The sequence below is a fragment of the Labrus bergylta genome, chromosome 18 (assembly GCF_963930695.1).
Source record: "Labrus bergylta chromosome 18, fLabBer1.1, whole genome shotgun sequence".
Taxonomy (NCBI): domain Eukaryota; kingdom Metazoa; phylum Chordata; class Actinopteri; order Labriformes; family Labridae; genus Labrus; species Labrus bergylta.
In genome coordinates this window covers 21,467,374-21,491,488 of record NC_089212.1, presented here as the reverse complement: position 1 = coordinate 21,491,488, position 24,115 = coordinate 21,467,374, and the positions used below count along the sequence as shown (strand labels likewise).

The 24,115-nt window shown below is 43.5% G+C and overlaps 1 protein-coding gene across 1 annotated transcript in view; it reads left to right on the top strand.

The window, feature by feature from the left end:
- hs6st1a (heparan sulfate 6-O-sulfotransferase 1a) overlaps window positions 1-18,239 on the top strand; it is a 61,390-nt gene extending 43,151 nt beyond the window's left edge. The window contains exons 2-4 of the mRNA XM_020653086.3: window positions 9,348-9,570; window positions 10,723-10,971; window positions 13,772-18,239. Of these exons, the coding sequence (XP_020508742.1) occupies window positions 9,348-9,570; window positions 10,723-10,971; window positions 13,772-14,089 (790 nt within the window). The 3' untranslated portion in view covers window positions 14,090-18,239. The remainder of the gene's footprint in view (window positions 1-9,347; window positions 9,571-10,722; window positions 10,972-13,771) is intronic.
- Window positions 18,240-24,115: the final 5,876 nt, after the last annotated feature.

Here is a 24,115-nt window from a genome sequence, read left to right as displayed (position 1 = left end):
GTGATTTCAGCTCAATCGATGAATGAAAACAAAACAAAAAAAAACGCTTTGTTGCAGCCAGAGCGTCGTTTTGTTCTGTTTAAGCAGGACTCCTGTGATACAGTGCAAAGATCATCATCAGTGCTGAGTTTATACAGATGTAAGTCTTCTGATAGTCTGTACAAATTCTTAAAAATGCTTATTTTATAATAACAAGTCTTTAAAAAAAAAAAAAAGACAGACGTTCACATTTACAACCAAGAAATAGCTTCTTGATGAATCACTTTAACTGTTATCTTCTGTCAAAAGAGCTGTAACGCCTCTCAACAGAATCTGTAACTATTTGAATGATTTATTGATCGCCGTTGTCGTCGTGAAAAAAAAAGGGACTAAACGTCCCTCCTCTGCGTTCTAGTTGAAGCGCTTCCCTGTGAGCACTGTTCCTGATTTCACTCCATGATGAAGTCTAGAGTTGGCCTACTTGTCCCGGTCCCTCCGCTCGGCCACATCAGCACACAGAATATCAAATTGCATCGAAAAAAAAAAAAAAGTCTGCAAAGAAACGGAGCCAGGATGTTATGATATAGAGAAAATATGAACAACTGCAAGGGGAAAATATTCAGAAACCATAAGTTCTTGGCACAATCAGATTTTTTTTTTTTCTTCTCTTTTGTGCTTATGGAACAAAGAGTTTTCCACGTATTGAACCACAAAACCTCCTGGATGTCCGCTCGCTGTATCGTGCCCCCTCGGTGTCCCCTCTTTCCAACACCGTGCCTTACCCTCCCTTGCTCTTGCTTTTCTTTTGTTTGTCTCTTGTACGTCTGCTGTGTTTAAACTCCAAACTACCAAGGCTAGCTGTCTGAGTCCTGAGGCTGTTATTGATCGACTAATAAAAAGAGAGAGAGAGAGAAACCAAGAGAGAGAGAGAGAGATGGTGCAGGGAAGACTCCTCTAGAGCTCGCCTGATCCAGAGGGTTTATGTCTGTCCGTTTCAGTGCGTCATGATTGGGCGGAAATAATGACAAATAATCAGAGGAGTGGGAGGGGAGGGCAAGGGGCTACCGGTTTAAGTTCAGTCGTTAGGAGTCAATATTGATTTAATGCAGTAAAAAAAAAAAAAAAGTATGGAGAGACGGGTCATTTTTTTGACTGTTTTATCGTCTCGTGCTGGAGGGCGATTGCGTCTCCAACCCAACAAATGTGAAATCTCTGTGTCTGCGTTCTAGTATCTGAGCGACGATGTGTATTACAGTAAAAAGGGAACAGGAAAGACTGTAGGGAAGTCTATTCAGTTTCAAGTCCTGATATGATGCTCCTCAATTTCACTTCTCCAAACACACACACACACACACACACACACTCAGAAATTATGCACACGCACACTTCTTTTTTCACGGTTGATATCATCTGAATTTACAGCCAGCTAATTTCATGGGACCCTTCCTCTGAATAAACAGGGAGTGGAGACGCACAGAGCAGTGTGTCCCGCTCTTTCTCTGCAAAGTTAAGCCAAACTGACACACACACACACACACACACACACACACACACACACACACACACTCTCTCACTCAAGGCCCTTTCACATATTAACCCCTGACTTTAAATTGAAATTCCCAGACATTCAGGCCCTGATACTTTCCCAGATTGCCTTCTTACCCATTCAGCAGGAGATCGTCTGTTTTTTTTTACTTTGCTCACAACTCCAAACACTCCTTTTGGTTTTGGATCGTGTGGAAGTAAATGTTTCTGTGTTTCCAAAACACAAATGCAGAAAAAAAAAGCCCGAGGAGTTTTAAACGGTTTTAGGAACATAACATTTTAGGAAAACTTAGATCAGCGTGAAAAACATCAGCACTCTGATCACAGATTATCGCCTGCTTGGTTCATAAATCAGATCATCCACACGTGTGCGGACTTTATGTCAAAGAGGCTGGCAGGAAAAAGTCCGGATAAAGGTTGGGGGAGATTAGATTTAGCCATCCACGCTCACAACCGCACCCCGACCGGGCGACCGTCGGGTAGAGGTGAGGGGGAAAAAATCAATTGAGGTAAAAATCGAGATTCTTATCTTCTGAGATTTTAAATTTTGATTTTGGCTTATCAGTCACCCCCTGCTAAGTGCTAATGCTCGCTCTTTAACTCAGTAGAACGCCAAATGGGGCAGCAAGAAATTCAGCCAGTCTCACAGATGACTGGAGTAGATCGAAAATAGATTCTAAATCGAATCGTGACCCCCATGAATCCAAATCCAAATCGAATCGAATTCCCAGCCCCTCAGTCGGGAAACGTTGAGGAGAGCAGAAAGAGTCGTACACAAAAGGTTGGGGAAATCTTGGAAACCGTCTCTCATTACAGTTGTTCGCATGCATTCTGTTGCTTTTGTTGTGACTGCTGTGCTACCCGCATTAGAAACACGGAAGCGATCAATAAAGCGTCATTATTTTTGGCAGCTCAAAAAGCACATTTTCAGAAGCACTTCCCCTTTCCTGCTTCATATTCAGACTGAATTCCTTCGTCGTTTCACTTCATAAACAGCCTGACTTTATTTTTAGCTGGCGTCTTATTAGGAGGAGAGGAACTGTTTTTGTTTTGTTTTGTTTATCATGATAGATTCGACTGAGAGAAGTGTTTCTGTCCCATCGATGTTGCATGCACTTGGACATGCACAAGTCAAGTCTACGTTTATTATTTTGTCATTTTAAAGATATACAAGAACAGAGTGGAATGATTGTTCCTTCACGATGCTTCATGAGTCTTGTTTTTTTTTTGCCATTCTGGTTTGTAATGAATTTAGCTATGAAGTATGCAGTCTTCATTCTCAGATGGATTAACCGTCAAACTGTAAAAAAAAAAAACATCCTTCAGTGGGCACAACAGCTGCTCAGTGTGAATCGCTGAACAAATCAGACATGTGGGCGGTCAATTCACAGATCTGCAGACTCCATGTGCTGCAGTAAGGATTTTTAAGTTTCCTCCACTGCAGATCTACTTTCCTCTGCTTTCTGTCCCGTCTGTAGTGAAGCCCAACGCCAGCGTTCTGTGCTTGCCGGAGGTCTATACCGATGTGTCGACCGATGTGTTGAAAAATGTTGCAGCCAGTCTAGAATCCAAAAGTGACATCAAAAAAAAAAAACCAGAAAGGCACCTGTATGCTTCATAAACAGCTCGCAGGATGTGTTGAGTTCAGCTGCAGTGTTGTTGCTACATCACATGCTTCTCGTGTAATACTTAACATGTGACGATTATATGTGCTTCTCATGATTCAACACAGATGTGGATCACAGGTTGGACTTCTTCACTTTCAGTAATTACCGCATCCGTGCCAAGATATCAATTAGAACCATGAATAGAGTACGAACCAAACTTTGACACCTGCATGTAACTTCTTCTAAACGTACAGAGTAGATTAATAAGACATTACTTTTTAAACGTATTAATATCACAATCTCTTTCATCATTTACAACTTTACTTAAGTAAAAGCTAAGCCCGTTAAGACACAATAAACTCCAAACATTTAGTCTAACCAACATGTTGATACCTGGGCGTTGTTTTCTTCCCGCCTTTCGTCTACACGCTCATGCTGTGGGACTTCTGGGACAAAGCCCTGCGTGGGCTCTGTGGAGCACGTCGCTCAGAACGCCTCGATCAGTTTGTGGCTGATTTTAGGTGTCCACATGGAAGAGTCCCATAACTGTATAAGTCCAGACTAACACGATGAATCAACTTTTTGGTGTAACCCTGGTGTACTGATGCTGACTCTCTGGGAATCTCAGCCTTGAAAAATTTAAGAAGAAAAAAAAGTGTCCTTTAATTCTCTTCCTCTGACACCTACCATTAAAAATACTCACAGAGAAATAATCAGTCTTGTCAATAACGGTCTTGTTTGCTTTTGTAGGTCATATTGAGGCATCAGTATTAATGTCAGTCTGTTTCATAACCAGTGAGAATCTCCCCACAGGAGCTCTAACCACTTCCCCTCAAAACAAACTGTTCTAAATTAAGTTTATGTCGATCAAAAAATTGACTTTTCGGTTAACAAAGATGAAACAACAGGTCAAATGCAGGTTAGGAGATCTAATTTATCACATTACCATAGAGGCAGTACATAAAGAAATACCAGCCTCAGATTTGATTCCAGTCTAGCACTGGTTCCTGGTACCAGACCTGAGATCATAAAAGTGGAAACCAATGACTTATGAAATGCCCTTTCTTTGATTTCTCAGGCCACTTTTGAACGTTGGCTTTCTCAGGTCTTCTCAGTTCTGTGATTTATTTTTTATTTTTTTTGCTCTGAAGCTGTTTGAGTTTGAGTTCACGTCCATTTTTAGAGGTGGGAATGAGCCGTGTTGTTCAGTGGATCTGGTTTCGACAAACATCCGTGCACTATTAATAAATCATGGCCGCTCTACGCAGTGGGATGCTGTTGGCGTCACTGTGTTTGAGTGAGTGAGTGAGTGAGTGTGTGCGTGTGTGTGTGTGTGTGTGTGTGTGTGTGCGCGCGTGTGTGTGCGTGCGTGTGTGCGTGCATGCGTAAATCATTATGAGCCATAACCTTATGTTTAAACAAGACTTCAGAAGTTTTTCCTCACTCTCCTGAGAGAGAGAAAAAAAATACTTTTTCATCTCTTGAGTGTTGCACACACACACACACACACACACACACACACACACACCACCTCCTCCAGTGTTTCTTGTGCTTCTGTTGCTGCTTCCCTAAAAAAAAAAAAAAAAAAAAACACTTTCACTCTGCTTTCCTTAAATTGGCAGCCTTGGCATGTGAAATTGCAGACCTAACCCTAATTAATCGTTGTAACCTTTTAACAGCACTACATAAAACTCAACCGGTGCAACCAAAAGGCTTGAACCTATCCATTCCTCAGTTTGCGGTGGACCTGCCAGGATGATACTTTAAGGCTGCGGTTGTGAGCCTTTTAACAAAAACAGCTTGCACATTGTAATCAGGCTGACACTCGTGCACAAGGAGGTGAGGGAAAAGTGATGGTTCGGGAAAGGGAACAAGTGACTGAAAAATAAGGAAAAGATTTAAAAGAGAGAAGGTTGTAGACATGGTGATTTGTGACCCGTAGGAAAAAAAAACCAAAAAACAAAAACCAAAGGGGCTCACTTTCCCCGAGCTCTGAGAGGCCAAAACAGACGCAGGCGCTCGCTTGTTTCGCCGTGTGTTTCCTCTTGATAACGCTCAGGAAGCTCGCAATGCACTCACTCTGACTCTATAACAGAAATCAGTTTAAAGGGCCAAAACATGTTCATTTATTATTATTTTTTGTTGTTGTTACAGAACCTGATTTTCTCGCTACTATCATTTCATAATTGTTGCGAAAAATAGGTACGAAAAAAAAAAAAAAACAAGCCATCACTGTGTTTCCTTTCGGTATTTGTGCTCTTGGCAAGGTGAGAAAGCCTCGCGGGTGTTTCATTCTCGCTTATTTACGGCACATGTTAACACGCTGGTGTGCGCCAGAGACGGGAGAGAATGTCAGTCTGTTAGAAAGTCAGCAGGCTCTTTGAGTTAGGAGACGATGTTTGATAGCGTGATGTGGTTTCCTTTTTTCCCTCTTTGCTTCCAGACAGCTTGTAGACTTTATCCCTGCACTTAACACAACCTCAGTCTGAATTCAGTCACAGTGATAAGAGTTTAAAAAAAAAGAAAAAAAGGGAGATTTAAAAAAGTGTCCTTGTTCTGTCTCAATCCCACTGTGGGCCAGACAACAGCGTCATCACACCTCTTCCCCCGGCAAACGCTCGCTCGTTCTGGGATAATTCTCGCCGATAAGTGAACATGTTTGACGCCTGATTAGTGCGCTTTGGAGTGTGGTTTCGCGAGCTTGTTAAACACACACCTCCATGTGTCGCAGATAAGGAAATAAAGACATACAGGAGGAGATTTTATGAAGGATGGGGAGGGTGGATGGGGGGGGGGGGGGATCTCTCAAACACAGTCTGAAAGAGCTGCTGTTCTCTCTGACTGCAAATTCCTGCCCTGAGCCGGAGGATGATGTGCTAAAAAATCAAGTCGGTGAGAGATTGAGCACCGGGTGTTAGCTTTGAAGTTAATTTGACGAGTGCGAGAGAGCTTCAACTGTGAGCGGCATCACCTGTGAAAAAAAATTAAAAAAATACAAATCTGCTGTCGCCTCAGAGGCAGAGTGAATTCTGTGTGAGGGCGTGTTTAAGTGAGTGGACTGTGGCTGCTTATTCAGTCAGCAAACATCCATGTCTGTGTGTGTCTGTGTGTGTCTGTGTGTGTGTGTGTTTTTAAATGTGTGTCTGTGTGTGTGTGTGTGTGTGTGTGTGTGTGTTGAAACATCATTACCTGGGGATCTGAGTGTACGGCCAGACATCATTAGACTTTAAGGGGAGAAAATCTCAACGGCACTGGTTCTGCAGTCTGCCTGAACCCAGCAAACACGACAGGCAGCCACACCGTTTAAGATCATTTATTTGGGTTTTGCATGCATGCCTGTATTTGTGTTTGTGTGTGTGTGTGTGTGTGTGTGTGTTTACTTGTTATTTATTTATTTTGTCTGGTAATATGCCTGAGCCTTCATTATAGCCAGAGCCATAACTTTGATAAATCACTTGGGCTCGGGGCCCTCACTGCTTTCACAGTATTAGAAAACTAATTGAAATTCTCTTCCGCCCCCTCCTCTTCCTCTCTCTCTCTCTCTCGTTCCTCTCGCCCTCGCTCTCTCTTTCTCTCGTTCTTTTTCACTCTCTCTCTCTTTCTGTTTTTCATCCTTTCCCTCCTTCGTCTCTGGTGCTGGGGCCAAACGGCGCCTTGTGTTTTCAGCAGCATAGAAGCCAAAAGGGGGGAAATGTCATCACTGATTTAATAGGCATAGTCTCACTACTGGAGCACACACACACACACACACACATGCACACACAAACACACACTGCACTCTGGGGAGTGTTAGGAATCCTGATAATGTCATCATAGGAATCTCCATAATGTACTCGGGTCTCCTGCAGGCTCCAGTTTGACTCCTCTTATCTCCTCTCCTCTGCGTTTGATTAGATCCGGGATGAGATTTTGGGTTTAGGTTGATAGGATTTACTGTTTAGATACTTGTTTCTATGACCATGATCCCCCCCCCCCCCCCCCCCCCCCCTTCCCTCCCACATGCCCTAGGATTGAGGGTCTGTTTGGTTCGTTGCCTGGGATCTCCCAGCTGCCACTGGATTTAGGGTTTAGTTGTCTCATTGTCCGTGATCCCCCTGCTGCGTCTAGATTTGATTCATTTGCAGGATCTCTCAGCGCCGCAGATAAACTCAGGGTGCGGTTGTTTTGTTGCGCAGCATCCCCCAGATTACATGTTGTTTAGTTTACTTTTGGGGTCAGTTTGTTTTATTGCCCATGATCTGTTTGCTGGGTTCAGACTAATATCGCTTTATTGTTCGGTGCCACCTCTCAGCTGTTGCAGGATTTGAGATTTGGGCTGTTTTGTAGTCCAGGATCTCCTTGGTGCAGCTGGATTTCAGGGGGTTTTAGTCTCTTCTTTTTTTAATATCCACAAACTGCTACTGTGACACTTGGGGCTTTGTGTCCACCCAGCAACCGCTCCTCTCTCTCTCTCTCTCTCTTGCTCTCTCCTCTCTCTCTCTCTCTCTCTTGCTCTCTCCTCTCTCTCTCTCTCTCTCTTTCTATCTGTCTTTCTCTCTTTCTCTCTTTCTCTCTCTCTTTCTCTCTCTCTTTCTTGCTCTCTCTCTTTCTTCCTCTCTCTCTCTTGCTCTCTCTCTTTCTTTCTCTCTCTCTCTCTGTCTGTCTTGCGCTCTCTCTTTCTCTCTGTCTCTCTCTCTCTGTCCCTCTCTCTCTCCTCTCTCTCTCCTCTTTCTCTCGCTCTCTCTCTCCTGCTCTCTGTCTGTTTTGCTCTCTCTCTATCTCTTTCTCTCTCTTTCTCTCGCTCTCTCTCTGTCTTTCTCTCTTTCGCTCTCTCTCGCTCTCTCTCTCTCTCTCTCTCTTTCTCTCGCTCTCTCTCTTTCTTCCTCTCTCTCTCTCTCTATCTCTCTCCCTCTCTCTCTCTCTGTCTCTTCCTCTCTCTCTCTCTCTCTCTGTCTCTCTCTCTCTCTGTCTTTCTCTCGCTCTCTCTCTTTCTTCCTCTCTCTCTCTCTCTATCTCTCTCTTCCTTTCTCTCTCTCTCTATCTCTCTCTGTCTCTGTCTCTGTCTCTCTCTCTCTCTCTCTGTCTCTCTCTCTCTCTCTCTCTCTCTTTCGCTGGGTGAAGCTTTGTATTGTGAAGCCAGAGATTTAGCGATGGAAGCAGAGAGGCAGGTTGTTTATGTGAGGCGGTGATTTGGTGGAGTCCTGCTGTCAGCACACAAAATTCCCTCCGCAAACATTCCTCTAACGTGATGCAAGCCCAAGAGAGGAGGGTGGCGTGTGCGTGTGTATTCTGTTTTTTCAACCGGCAGCGTGTGTCTGTTGCCCAGACAAATCCATACCAACGCCCCCCCCCGCTCCCGCCCCTGCCCCAAACACACTGCCTGCAGGCACATAACCACACATAAACACAGGCATTGCATGTGTGTGCAGCTAATGAGGATGTGTTGATTGATTAGACTGCAGTAATTAGCCGGAGTGTGAAGGCCTGGAAAGGTTTCCGCTCTGGTGGGAGTGTCTCCTCTGAACTGTTCTATGCACCATTATGTTTCACACCACAGAAACAGTCCCATCCAGATCTCAGATACGGGATGAGTCATCTCTCAGAGGCAGACTTTGTGAGGCGCGTGGAGGGATGTTTGCTCTGTGTGTGTGTGTGTGTGTGTTTCAGACATAAGGATGTTTGCAGCGTGTATTGCACAGTGAGATGTGCTTGTGCCAGCAGTTTCCCTTCCTGCACAGCATGGCCTGAACGCTGACCCGGTCCTCTTTCTGACAAAACAACTCCTTCCCTTACCTCTTCTTCCTCTTCTCGTTTATTTGTAATTTAACTTCCCCCTTACGGCCCACATTTCTTCCGTGCATCACACAGCTGCTTCTGGTAAACGCAAATAATATGGAATTAAGTTAGGCAGCCACCTCCATCTGTAGCCCTCCTCCTGCTATATATATAGTCGATGTAGCATGAAAAAGCTGCAGGAAAGCATTGTAAACAGTGCCACCACATGGGCAACTAAGGAACTGCACGTGATACAGTGCTTTCAGGAGATTTAACCACCCCACTTTGATGCTGTTTAATTTGATCTGAAAGTTAAAAACTGACTCACTCCCTAAGGACAAGATTGTTTTAACACATTTGCTTGTTTTTACATGCTGTTTTAATGCTTCTACATCTGTAACGTTCTGAGTTCTTCTATTGGTGCAGTTTTTTCATGTGAATCTTTTTTTTCCTCGTCCACAGGAAGTTCTACTACATCACTCTGCTGAGGGACCCGGTGTCTCGATACCTCAGTGAGTGGCGGCATGTCCAGCGCGGAGCCACGTGGAAAACCTCCTTGCACATGTGCGACGGACGGACCCCGACGCCCGAGGAGCTGCCGTCCTGCTACGAGGGCTCCGACTGGTCGGGCTGCAACCTGCAGCAGTTCATGGACTGTCCCTACAACCTGGCCAACAACAGACAGGTAGATCAAGCTGACAGTAGGAAGAAAACACAAAACGGACGGAAACAGAGTTCTATAAGGAGAATCAGTTTGAGCCGTTCAATTCAAAGCTTTGCCTTTTGGGCCACAACAATCCCCCATCAGTGACTCAGATCGTCCTGTAGAAAGCATGTTTGTCAATAAGCAAAAGCTGTCCTACATTCACAGCCAACATCTGTATATATGTCTATATACCATATAGAAGAGGGATTTTAGTTAGCTACTTCTAGGCTAATGTTAGCATTATGAGTCTCTTCTCTCCTTAACTGATCGGGGTTGTCACATCGAGTGGTTGCACTCCTCTGAACTGAAGGATGTTACAGAGTGGGAGGCTGCCCACTGACATTCAGACGTTCAGCTTTTGCTCCCGGGCTTCTCTCGGGTCATTTGTGCAAAAACCTTAAAGGAGCAGTTTGTGATTCTGCGATATTCACCACTATCTGTTTCTGCACCACCTGACCACACGTCTGTCGTTAATCCACGCCCACTCTGATTCACTAATACAAAGGAAGGGGTTTTTTTTTTTTGATTTAGTAAAAATGAATAAATAAAAGAGGCCAAATGTCCCCTCTCGAAACAGACGCCGCAGATTGAAATGATCGTTAGAACGAGATCGTCAAAAAGGCACCCGCGGCGTATCTCTTTACCTTGCGACGAGTTTTTAAACACACGGCACAAGAGGAGCTGCACACTTGTGAGCACGCACTCTCTCGCACACACGCACACACCGTCAGAAGTTTGCCTGCTGGCAATAAACACCTCAGATTCACACCTTCCTTTCTCATGCTATCTCAGTCTCCCACCTAAACGTGTTGGCCGGCTTATCTCATCGGAGCTTCAGGCTGTTATTACTCCTGGTCCCATGACTTATAAATGTGAAAGCACACACACACACACACACACACACACACACACACACACTGGAGGCATGCTGGTGGAACAGCAGGCTGAGATGAATCCAAATCAGTATGCAGTCACTTCTCCTGTAGTGTAACACAACAGCTCCAGAGTGCACTGAGCGATACAATGATCTCTCATTATAGAACAAACTTCTTCTGTAGTTCATGAAGTATCACAGAAGTTTTTCTCTAACCCCCCCCCCCCCCCCCCCCCGTCTTCTCCTCTCCTCTTCAGGTTCGCATGTTAGCCGACCTGAGCCTCGTCGGCTGCTACAACATGTCGACGGTTCCCGAGAAGAAGAGGGCCCAGCTCCTCCTGGAGTCGGCCAAGAAGAACCTACGAGACATGGCCTTTTTTGGTCTCACAGAGTACCAGAGGAAAACCCAGTTCCTGTTCGAGCGGACCTTCAGGTTGCGCTTCATCAGGCCTTTCATGCAGTACAACAGCACCCGAGCTGCGGGGGTGGACCTGGACAACGCTACAGTAAGGGCTAACGCTCTGTCCTCTTTTGTAGATTCAGTCAGGGAGGCAGGGACCAAAACATCTTTTATTATAATGACAGATTAAAGAAGACACAAGAGAAAGTCAATAACTAAGCAGAACCACTCAGGTGATCCTTCACCTGAGCATTCAGCTGCATGTCATAGGTAGGTTTATAGTTTTACCTGCTACTTTATTATTTAGTAGCAGACAGGTTCTAGCTATTGTAGGTTCACTTAAACAACTGGCGCTGCATTGTTGTGTTAGCATGCTAACGCCAGCGATCTTTATTATGCTGGTATCTTCACACTGCATGTAAATTTACCTAAAATGAGCGTGATCTAGAAACACAGTTAAGCAGTGAGTACAGTATGTTATTCTTCTTTTCTCTAGTCCCTCAATTAAACAACTTTTATACACGAGGGGAGGAGTCAGCTGGCCGTCCGGGCGATGTAAACAAACTGAAGATAGGACTCTGAAAACATCACAGACAGTGGGACTCGGGTGTTACACCCATTGCAGACAGTCATGACTCTCAGAGTTATTGTCAGAGGATATACTTGATTTCTATTATATTTAAGTGTGAAAAATTGCATATTAAGCCTTTAATGGATCAGGGTTCATTTCTGTACCTAAGGCAGTCTGTTGTCATAACTGTAGTGAGTATGATGTCTGTCAGAATGGATGAAGGAAAAATGTCTTATTTACCCTTCTATTTGTTTTTCTACCAACATCTCTTTTAGACAGAGACGCAGCAGAAGTCACTCCTTCAGTTACAGAGAGGAAAAATAAAAGAAATCTGTCACAAGACTTGAACAATAATCTTGGAGAAGTAGTTGATAGATGAGAAGCCGAGTGTAAACACAGCGGTCTGTTATTGTTGTGAAATGAGTTGGGAGGACTGTCGCCGTTTAAAAAGAGAAAAAAACCCAGACAAACAGCTGCTTCAAACGTGTTCTTCACACTTTGATTGGTCCAGTGTGCTGCTTCTTGGGCTCAATTTTCCCTGCGAAAAAAAAAAACATTTCCTCCAATACGCAGCCACGACTGGTGATTTATACATCAAAACCAGTCGGCAGGAGAGGAAATACAATATGCCCCGCTGAGAGAGGGATGGGGAAAAGTTTGGTGGATGGTTATTATCACAAAAAAAGAGAAAATGTCATGTTTTAAAGGTTTGCAGAGGGAAGGAGGGAGGGAGGCTGTGCGTGGCTTTTTCAGAGAAATGTAAAGTAAGCTTTCGAAAATTAAATACTTCCAAAGGCAATGTATGAAATTGTTACCTCATTTAGTAACTTAAAAAAAAAAGTCATTTAATTACAGCGGGAGATGAGAGGAAGAGAAGCCGCGCGCACTCTCCTGCAAAGCTGCAGAAAATCTGCTCACGGCTTTGGGTTTGTCGTTTCTGACTGAAACTACTTACTCAGTTTTATGACGACTGTTTCTCTGATTCTTAAAGACTTTGTATCTTTGATGACTTGAGCTCAACGCAGTCTTCCTGGCTTTGTGTTTTCCGGTGCCCGCCCCCCCCCCCCCCCCACATTGCAGCCAATCAAATGTTTTTTTTTCCAATTGTCTACCACTGATGCAGCATGTCGCTTCCCTCTGTTGTTGCACAAGTCGCCCACAGATTCTATCCGGCACGCCATCACAGATTTCAAAGGGATTCTCTTAATTAAACACAAATTCCCCCCCCCCCCCCCCCCCTCACACACAGCAGATGATACACACCAGTACAGACAGCGGCATCGCACAACCACACATCAAACACATTTCTGTTATCTTGCTCCACATATTGCCAACTCGGCTCTTTCTGTCTTTGTTCTCCATTTCTTGTAATGGAGCAGTTTCACGTCCCTCCACAATAGTTCCAGATGACAGAAAGTTCCTGCTCTCACTGTAATACTGCTACCCAAGGCGGTTTCCAGGTAGACTTTGGAAGGTGTTTTTGGTCCTGGGGATTCCCCGTCCCTGGTAGGAACTTCCTAGTAGGGAGCTCACCTGAGAACTTCACGCCTTCAAATGCTTTTTCTGTTTGTTTGTTTACAAATACAAACAATAGGAACATTCAGACGACGTCAGCAAGCCCACAGTGATGGATGCTGATGTCCAACATGTGTTTCTCAGTTCTGATTCATAAGTTTCACAATGGAAATCAAAGTTGGTAAGAACCATGCGGAGAGTAGTTACTCTGAAGCAGGCTGAGCGGTCTGAGCTGTGATTTGGGGGGCGGAGCCTGTCCAGCCTGCTTTGCCCCTCGAGCTCCCATTGGCTTCTTCATCCAGTGACTCACAGGCCGAGAAAGACGCTTACGGTTGAGTGAATGACGTCAGCACGTCTTCTTCGTGACATCGCACTTCAGGTCCTCCCTATGTTCCAGATTTTTTTTTTTTTTAAATTTGGTTAATAAAATTTAGGCTGAAACTCAAAAACTAAAAATCCGAGAACTTCAAGATCTAAAAAGAGTTGTTCTTTTATGCTCTCTTCGCATCTCACATGCGACTACTGGGCTTTCTGGATATTCCTTCACTTTTATTTGTTTAATCTGCTCAAAAATGACGGTTACACAACAGTATTTACCAAGAACAAAACATGAAAATGGGGAATTTCAGGCTGCTGTGATGTTTTTATCCTGTTCATCGTCCTGGGAAATTAGTCCCTTAGTTTGGATCTGCAACTATTTTTTTTCACAGACGGCTTTAACTTAGTCTGTCAGCTATTTTCAGTCTCTTTTTTTCTCCTGTCACTCACCTCTTCTCCTCCGTTCTAACTCGCACATGTTTCCCTGCGTCCTCCTGCTCAGGTCCAGCGCATCGAGGAGCTGAACGAGCTCGACATGGAGCTTTACGACTACGCCCGGGACCTGTTCCAGCAGCGCTACCAGTACACCCGGCAGCAGGAGAGGCGGCAGCAGCGCATCAAGAACCACATGCTCCAGAGCCACCAAGGCCTGGGCCTGGGCGTCAACCTGTGGCCCTCGCACAGCCGGCAGAGCGCCGTGTCGACGCTGGAGGACGGGGAGGGGGAGAGGGAGGAGGGCGAGGAGGGAGGGAGAACGGAGGAGGCGGGCAGCAGACTCCCCACAGAGGACTACATGAACCAGATCATCAACCGCTGGTAGCAGCAGAACGAGAGCAAACACACGGACATGCATATGTAATGTGAAACACACACGTACACACCCATACAGAGAGAGTGAGGCCTGCTTCAAACACTTTACTGACTGATAAGCAGACTTTACTGAGTATTGGGCCGCGGGAATCAGAGGCCAAGTGGTTGCTATGTAGACCTGGGCACGGTCAAATGCATCAGCTAACATAATTGGGGGTTTGCCCAGTTGTTATCAGCACCCGCTTTCCCTCCCCCCGCTCCTCTCTGAGTTTCTCCCCCTCTCTGATCATCCTCACAGACCGAGAAGAGGAGAGAGATTTTTAAGAGTTGCCGAAAAAAACGTACACGTCACCCATCTCTCCCCCGCTCCTCTCCTTCTCCTGTATTCCGTCGTCTCTGTGGCCTAATATGGAGCATGAGAAAATTAAAAAATTAAAGTCTGTGAATTCCCAAACTTAACTTTTGCCGAAAAGGACCAGTCTACATCCTGGATGCTCCGATTTACAAAAAGAACCGGAAAAGCTCTGAGAAAAAAAAAGTATGCCGACGGCTTAGCTGAACAAAGACAAAAGTGGGAGTGAAAGAAAGACTGATCCTGAATGAGAGAAAAACTAATTGGACTGAGATGTGTGATAAAGCTTTCTGCTTAAAAACAAACAAACAAAAAAAAAAGAAATCAGCCATTTCACCCATAGACACGCTTTGGTCATGAAATACTGACCGTGTCATTCTCATGATATGATTTTTATTTTTTTGTTTGTGCTTTTATTTTTTTTTTGAAAGCAGAATTGTAATAACACTGAGACCAATATTGCTGCCTAAAAGAAAGTGATTCCTTTTAATTTCTTTGTTTTTATTGTTTTTTATAAGTCAAAGCTGGTGGGTGGGATTGACGTACAACGGACCATAGCCATTACTGAAGCCTTGCATCTTTTTTTTTTTTTTGGGTTGGGGTTAAGTGACTTGTTTCTCTGTTTAAGGTTTCCAAAGCTCCTGTCGCTCATTATTCCTCCTTTGGTCACAATTTTTCTTTCTGTGCGTCTCAGTCCTGCTGAGAATAACAGCCAATTAGGGAGCAGTATCACCACATAGGTGTGAAGAAAGGCAGCGAGAGGAGTTAGTCTGCTGCAGGTAGTTGCCAGGAGCCATGCAGTGTGTGTGTGTGTGTGTGTGTGTGTGTGTTTGTGTGTGAGTTTGTGTGTGAGTGAGCGGCAGGCGCTTCAGAAGCCTTAACTTAGAAAAACTGCTCCAAAAAAGAGTCACTGAACTCTTGCGGTCACCATGGCAGTGTGGGCCCCTTAATGCAGTGGGCAGTATTTTCAGTCATCTGGGTATTTTGATCTTCTTCTTCTTCTCTTGTCCTGACCGAGAGCTGCGTTGCAAAAGTGGTGGTCACACAAACGAGCCTCCCTTCCCCTCCCCATCTGCTCAAAGTGCCCCGCACTGCAGCGGTGGTGACCTGCAGTTCATTGGTGGACGCGGACCCTGAAGACCGCTCGGGGCGAGGTAGCAGTGCCTCTATGTACTGGGATCATAGCTAACATAATTATTGCCAGATATTACAATATACACGGTAATTTCTCTGACTACTTGTGTGTCTGCGTGGATGATTGTGTGTGTGTAAATAGTATTTACAGTATGCCTTTGATTGGCGTATGTGTATGCCTTTGTAAATAGTATGCCTGAATGAGAAAGAGAGAGAGGGGTTTTTTTTGTGAATGACTGGTTCCATGACCAAGATTTTCTCACTATTTTATTTTTTTTTAGTGGCCAACTAAATCCCTCCCACAGGATGTCACAGCAGTGTGACCGTCACAGTGATGCAAACTAATAATAGTCCCCTCTGAAATGTTCCTTTACCTTTTTTTTTTTTTTTAATTCTCTCCTCCTTTCTCTCGTCTCCTTCCCGTGGACATATGAGGACGGTGTAGATATAACCGCCTTGACTCTAATTTATGTATCAAAGACATCTGCAGGTGACACAACTTGACCCTCAAGCAGAGGTTGGTTACGACGGCAAAAAAAGCTGCAGAATGTCCTGATTGAGAATTTTGTGCCTTTGAGCCACAAGGTCGCAGAATTTGTCGTAACACCGGCACAATGTCAGGATTCGTTTAGGTTTAATGCTCAAAGTGACCATCTCTCTTTCTGATTAGCAAACAGCTGAATAGAAACACTCCTTCAGCCTTGACTAGGTTAACACAGCAAACATTGTTATTCCCCACTTGTGAAGTCACTGCATTATTTTGTGATTCAGACACACAGAATTCTTAATATATCAAAACATCATGTTTTATTTTTTTAATGCTGTTTATCTTGTTGATGCTTGTATCTTCAAAGGAAAACAGTTGTGATCTCTCAGGTGTCAGGCTCTCTGGCTGGAAAGATAAAATGTTTGCCCCGGGAAAGTGTAAAATTTTAACCAAATACTCCTACAGATTAACTCCGGCTACTGGTTAGACCTGAGCAGTCTATTCCAGCGTGGAGGAAGTCTGTGGAAGTATTGGTTTAAAGATGAGTTTCATTCAACGTAAACATTCATCAGAATGCGAGGGGGAAAAAAAACATGGGACACAATCTGCTTGTGAAAAACACGATGTTTAGACGTCCCCCCCTAAAGGATGACACTTTGTGATAAACCTCCAGATGAGACGCAGAGTGCTGAGGTCTCTGATGCTGCACATTTTTATCAACCTGTGTCCAATCATTTTTAATTCTGTCATGCCTAAAATGAGACTTTTACAGTGTCTGTATTCAGATTTTTTTATATATTATATTGATGATTTTAAGGGTCTCTTCTACTCTGCAGAATCTGGCCGATAACTTTGCGTTACATTCAAGAGAATCCATTGTTAACCTTTTAACATAATCCGAAAAATCGATCCGTATCAGGACTTTTAGCATTCAAAACAAAGTGGCTTGTGAAACACAAAATGCGCCGCCCTTCTTGTCTCGACGACTCGGATACATGAAATCATTTCCAGACAACGTAGGTGCAGCACATGTTTGAGTTTCAGCTGGTTATAACCATAAACGTAAAAAGAGACGAGGATCAAAACAAGATTTATGATATCAAACCTCTGCATGAAAGTAGAAAGGGGAAATAGAAATGTCACAAGCGAGATCTAATCTCAGTGAATGTAGTCCAGTTCTGCTGTCATCCCGGGTGCGGTGGGGAGGATGCACGCATGCCTCCTTTTGTGTAAAGAAATCAAATGTTTCACGTTAACAATTGATTTACCTTGCAGTCAAACGTAAAGGGGGAAAATGATCATTTAGCCACCCACTCCCTGTTAAATTTCCACTGATCACCCTGGATCCTCCCGCGTCGCTCTTTTTATTTTTTGATCGGCTCCTTTTCAAATCAGGGATGATTCATGAAGGGAAGGAGAGGAGAGAACAGAACAAGGAGGGGATGATGAAAGGTATTGGGATGCATCCAGAGTCAATATGCTGCTTTTTGTGTAGCCTTCAAAGTAAAGCGAAATGGATATAGGAAGAGAGATCTCCCCCTATTTTCTATTTTATTTTTTTTCATATTAACTTCCCCTTCATTGTGTTTTGAAAACTGGAGGCTCCAAAACACTGCAGCCTCCAGGCGTTTTGCCCACAACCTCTTTTTCTTTTTTTTAATTTGTATTTTTTTGTTCCAAAGTCAGACGTAGAGCGTGTTTGGGCTCCAAACCAATATCTGTTTTAATACTAAACTGATTCTCTACCTTGGGGAGTGTTTTTTTTTTCTTTTTCTATTTTCAGCGTTCCAGTTTCAGTCCTCAGAAGGGATTGCTGCGTGTGGAAGAAAGAAAGAGAGAGAAAAAAAAAAGAAAGAAGCTCCTTTCACTGAAATGATTCCAGGAATTAATGCTGTAAAAGCTATACTCAAATGTTTTCTGTCTCATCACCATGTATATCTGATGTCTTAACAACGTTTCCTTTGTGATAATGAATCAGCCCAGGTGTCTCTAACATCAACTTTATTTTTATTTTTTTAAAAGATGTGTTTAAAAAGAGTGTGATAGAGACTTATCTGTTTTTGGGGATTGGTTGGGGGGGTGCAGTCTGTTTCTGGCTCCTTCTGTATGCATCAAACTTGGTTTGTTTCATATGATCGCAAAAATGAATCATCAAGCCACCAATTAAAATATTTCACTTTTACAGACCTGGCTGTGTCGTGGTTGTCACTGCATATCTTTTCTGGTGCACTTTATCATCACAGTCATATAAAAACACCTCCACTTTTGACTTTTTCTTTTTCTTTTCTTTTTTTTTTTTTTTTTAGATGCAATGTACATCCGAATGCTGGCACATTTCAATCGCAGAAAAGCAATTTACAACTTGTTCCAGGAGCGCTTCAGGTGTCCACAACTCCATCCACAGTCTGATCCATAATCAGAGGACTTCCACCTCTTGCCCACACACTAACCACAAGACCCTGACCCCCATAAAGCACCCTTTGCCCCCCCTCTCCCTCCCTTCTAATGACAGCCTCAGCCCTGTCAACAGTGATCTACAACCTAATTGAATCTGCAGACACGCGGCGCCTGCATAACACACGTTCATGCACACAAAATATGTTCCACTTCCTCTGTGTGGGTAGGCGTATGGAATCTACAGGCCGGTGTAAATGTCCTGTCCTTGACTGATCATGCGAAGAAGAGGCAGCACAGTGCAGGCTTTTTTTTTTTGCCCTCTCTCTCTCTCATCAAACGTCCAGTGAGCTTCACCTTTAACCCCTCGAAGCGGTGCAGAAAATAATTTACCTGGACAGAGACAAGGCTAGAGGGGGATGAGACGGATCAGAGTGTAAGAGAGATGAGGACTCAGAGGGAGCTTTTTAATGTAAGACAGGAGGACAGAGGATGTTTTTGTGCCTGCCGTATGAAAAGAGAATAAGCGAGGGAGCAGTGCAGACTCTCTGGCAGCTGCTATGTGCTGTATTAAACTGAACGCAGTCTTTTAATCCTCCCCAAAGCTCCGGGTTGCTGTCATTTCAAGTGCAGCTGGACTTATTTCATAATAATGGCTGAGCTGTACTGCAGAGGGGCTGGGCGGCTTTTTTTGTGCGGTCAGTCCTGCAGTAGGGAATCCGGCTGTCAGTGATTGTTCAGGCTCTCTGGCTGCGGTCCATTAATAGGAGGTCAAACTGGCTGCAGCAGCTCTCGTGCGTCTTTCATGCAAACAAAGAAGCTTTTGGCGTTATTATCGCTTATTTTCAGCGTGGAATTCTGCAGATAAAGTCACATTTGAGTGCTTCTTTTTACGTCCCATCAGAGCCCAGGCTATTGTAGATTCTGGAGAACTGCCCCGTCGGCGCTTGAACCGGTGGTCACTGTGGAGTTTGTTTTTTCTGTTACTGGTTGAGTCGTTTCCAGCAGTGGCGTGGCCCAGACCTTTTATTGTCAAATTTACAATGCGGATAAATCTCTAAACAACATTTCGCACCAGATTCAGTATCCTGTTTTGTCAAGAAGTTAAAACACAGAGCAGCGGCTGAGTTCAACCCAGTGCTGGAGTGCACACACCCCCACCCCCCCCCCCTCCCCCCCTCCAGCAATATGATTAGATCAGACATCTGGGGTTGTTATCTGACCTTCCACTCCAGGTTTGGCTAATCTCCCAGGTCAGCAGCAAATCACCTCTCATGATATTAAAGGATTGAACACAAGAATCCAACCTCCAAGGCAGCGCTCGACTTTGGAGCTCATACAGACTGACACCAGTGGGAGTCCAATCTGAGGAATCCCACAATCCCATTACGATCTAAAATGTGTGTTTATTATGTGTGTGTGTGTGTGTGTGTGTGTGTGTGGAGCCACGACCCGGGAGCCCATGAAGAGCAGATCTGCTGTGAACTTCTTAACCTCCTAATACACGTCTAAATGTTGATGCTGGAGAAATGCAACAGGACACATACTGCTGGGTTAGGGCTGAGCATGAAATCTAAGGCTGTAGGAGGGGTCAACACACACACACACACACACACACACACACACACACACACACACACACACACACACACACACACAGCGCATAGGAATGTAAGTGGAGAAATTTTTTGCACAAAAAAAGAGCAAAAACCTAAAAGGTTGCCTTTTTGCTGAATAAGTGTTTAACAGTTACCAAAACCATAGTAACCATGTCTGCCCTTTTCTCTTCTTTGTGTTTTTAAGATTTGGAGCTCAGTGTTTCTCCTGGCTGTAATGTTGTGAATTACCTTCATGGAGGAGGCCCCGGCTGACCCCCATTATACAGTCAGGGACACATTTAATTAGCAGCAACTCACGTGAAACGACAAAATGTATTAATATTAATGGAGGTTTAATTGAGGTCGTTTTTGGTCCCCCACTGAGGCTTTCAACCTCTAAAAACGGCTGACGTGTGATAGTGTGAGGAGCGGGAGCCAACAGCCCGGGTTCGCCATTTCGCATGTGACCCCAGAGAGGATGACAACCATCTCCCATAATTCATCTGAAGATGTCACCTTCATGACAGATGAACAGGCCCTGTGGGCAGCGTGTAAAAGTGTGTGTGTGTGTGTGTGAGGACAGGTTCTGCTTTCCTTGCAAGGACTTTCTAGAGAGGATGATTAGACATGTTCATGTAGGAATAAAGCTGATTTCTGTGTTTGCATGTGTCTCTGTGTGTGAATTCATCAACATGAGTGAGGTGTTGTGTGTGCATGTGCAATTCAAAGCGAAGGTCAAATTCAGCAGGATAATTAATGTCGCTGCTTTTTATATAATGTTAAATCAAACGCTGGAACTGCTCCCTCTGGAGGATCAGCTGTCCAATTTAATTTAGGCTGCAGAGCGAGTAAATGAAAAAAAGCAAGAGTCATGTCTCCACACTGCGGGACTGTGTCTCTGTACCTTTCATCTTCTTTTTAACAAGAAGACCACACAACAGGTGGACTGGGAGCCTGACAAGTCGTACCAATCTTCCCCAAAGGGGCCGTCTATATCCTCGCACAAAGAACACAGCCTATCACATATATCCAAGGTAAAGGTTTACAAAATGAACCCCGGGAGTCCCAGGTGCCTTCTGCGGAATGAGGAGGATTTCAGCTTCTCTGCTTTTTTCATTACCACATAACAAATGCTGGAAACCAAAGGGACAGCTTTGGCTTATTCTTAATACAGGATTTATTTCCCATGGCTATCACTCCCAGCATGCATACAGCAATCCTCATTTCCATGAGCGGTTTGCAAATGAATATGTGCGGTTTTCTTAAATCGGGTCCCAAATAAATACAGGACACCTTTGCTGTGCTTGCTTCCACATAAATACGGGAGCTCAAAGCATATAAACATATACAAGTATCAGAGATGCAGCGATCCTTTTTTTTTTTACAGTTCAGATCTGATTCCAACACATATGCTGTTTATCAAAATTACAATTGTCATTGCTGTTGTTGGTATGATGTGTAAGGTTGTGGCGTTTCTAGACCACTTTTACTCAGGGGGCCAAACTGGGGCAAAAGATGATTGCTTTAAAAATATGTATATTAAGCCAAATATTAGATTAAATACCATGATTTATATTCATTTCAGTAACAGTATTTAATACTAGATTGTGAGTCCGGTTGTTGAGTCAAACACTGTGTATGTGTTATTAGGGGGGCTCTTCCTTTTGGAGGGGTGGCCACAGGGGGGACCAAGCGGGCCTTGTTGTTGGCCCCCTGCCTAGAACCGCCCATGAGCTGCAGTAACCCCAGCATTGCATTTCTTATTCCAGAGTGTAAAAATATTAATGCAAAAATAAATACAAATGTGCAACAATTAAAATGATTCCAAAGAAATGTATTTGAACCTGGCGCTGGCTTCACATAAAAACAGGAAGAAGCAACAACTGTAAGGTTTTCAAGTTAAGTATAAAACTGAAGAGTAAGAATTGTACTTTTTATCACACATCTCGTCTGAACGTCTTCAAAGCGAGACTGTGCAAGTTGAGAGTGTTTTAATTACCCAATGATCTTTCTTCATCTGTGATGTGGATCGGTGCCATCAGACCGATTTCTGATATGTTACTGACTTCAATACCAATACCGATATTAGATTGGATCTGTCTCATCTCTAACAAGTATGCAAACAAATACAACTTAAAATCTCTCACCTTCTTCTTTAAAATAACAAATCTCTCCAAAGCTCTTAAATGTAAATCGATATTATTATAAAGTGCAGCTATCATATGTGTTCTATATGCTGTAATATAAGTTTTAATTTGTTGCATACTTGAATTTTTTTTAGGCTTTTCACGCATATACAACACACACCTGCATGGACCCACCTTCCTTTCCACAGAGATACAGGCATATAAATGTAATTGTCCCCATACAAATAAAAGACTGCATGCATAAAAACTCCTCTCTTCCATAACAACGTCATAAACGTCATGAGGTTTCATAATGACTTTAGAAATCCTTTAATGCTTCCCCGCAGAAACTGAATAAAAGAACAACAGACACTTATTTGTGTTTCATATCTCCGAGCACTGCTTTCAGATAAACTCGTATGGTTGAAATATCTCATTTCCAGAAACGTGTGGACTCTGCCTCTAATGGGATGTCAGTGGGCCAGCTCCATAAAAATGACACCTGCACTGATTTGCAACTTGGCAGAGCCATGTAAGTTAGTAAATATTGATTTTACTGTCCATAAGCACCGGAACGGCACAATGTGAATTATATTTTGGGTGTAGTTTTCATTTCAAATAAGCACCGGCAAGAGCAAAGCAAAGATAGAGTAATAATCTTTAAGTAATGAGATCTGTTGTTTACATTTTAGATTGTCATGAGTGATGTCATTGATTCCCCCCCTCCCTCCCCTCCCCTCCCCCTGGGACTCACTTTTAGATGAAGAAAGAAATGCAGTTTGCTAACTATTAAATTTACAATGGTTTGATTTTTATATTCGGATAAATAATAGTGCCATGTAAGAGCGCTAAACCCGGTGAAAGTAAAGTCAGTCAATCTTTTGCATTTCCCTAAAGGGTTTCTAGAGGTAGGCTATACTAATAGAAAACGGGGATTATTCTAATTTACTATGTTTAATTATGTTTTGTTTGTTTCAGAGGCCTTGGTTAGACAGCAAAGTTAATTTGCCAGATACAGCTTGGTTTCCCAACTGGTCAGTTTTTAATTACCTTTCAGTGAAATTCGTTATTTCTATTTTGCGGTCCTCGTGTGTTTCCGCGCTGTGAAATTGTTTAATGCAGGTGTTGTGCCGAGAAATGCCATAGACTGTAAATACAGCTTACTGTTGATATTTACAGTGTATGTGTTAAATACAGTATGAGATGAGAGAATTGAGAATATGAGAATTGTATGAACCTCCAAAGACAAGGCATAATAAGACACAATTTCTACACTGCCAAATTTTTGCATCCACCCTTAAAGAGGACATATTACACCCTCTTTTCTACCTTTTCAAACAGCCCCCTGTGGTCTAAATGAAACCTCTGTGCTGAGCGTTGGTCAAAATATAACATGAATCAAGCACCAGAGGAGGTTTGTGACCCTGTGTAAACCAGCTCTCTCAGAACGAGTTTTCCCAGTAGACATCACTACTTAGCTCAAAAGTTTTTTAAGCAGAATCCCACTGTGACATCACAAGGAGAGCACATTTGAAACAGAGTATTTTTCTCTGTGTTGTAAGACTTATGCAGACCACAAACAAAGGACTGGATGGATTTATTTCACATTTTGTGGGCCGGTAGACACTCAGGTTACCCAAATATATGCTCAAAAACACTGTAAATGCGGATTTTTCATAATATGTCCCCTTTAAATCTACTCAACAGACACATTAGATTCAAACACTGTTTAGCCTACATGTTGCATTCACGCAGGCTGATGAAAAATGCTTCTTCTACCCACAGAACAATAAGGACACTTCACTTTACAGAAATAACCTTTTTAATACCTATTTAAACAATCCGTTTTCTACGATTTTTTTTTTTTGGGATGCATTTCTCGACACAACACCTGTTCTGTAAAGTTTCAGTAATTTTGAACAGGCAGAGTTGTGGCCACCTCAGT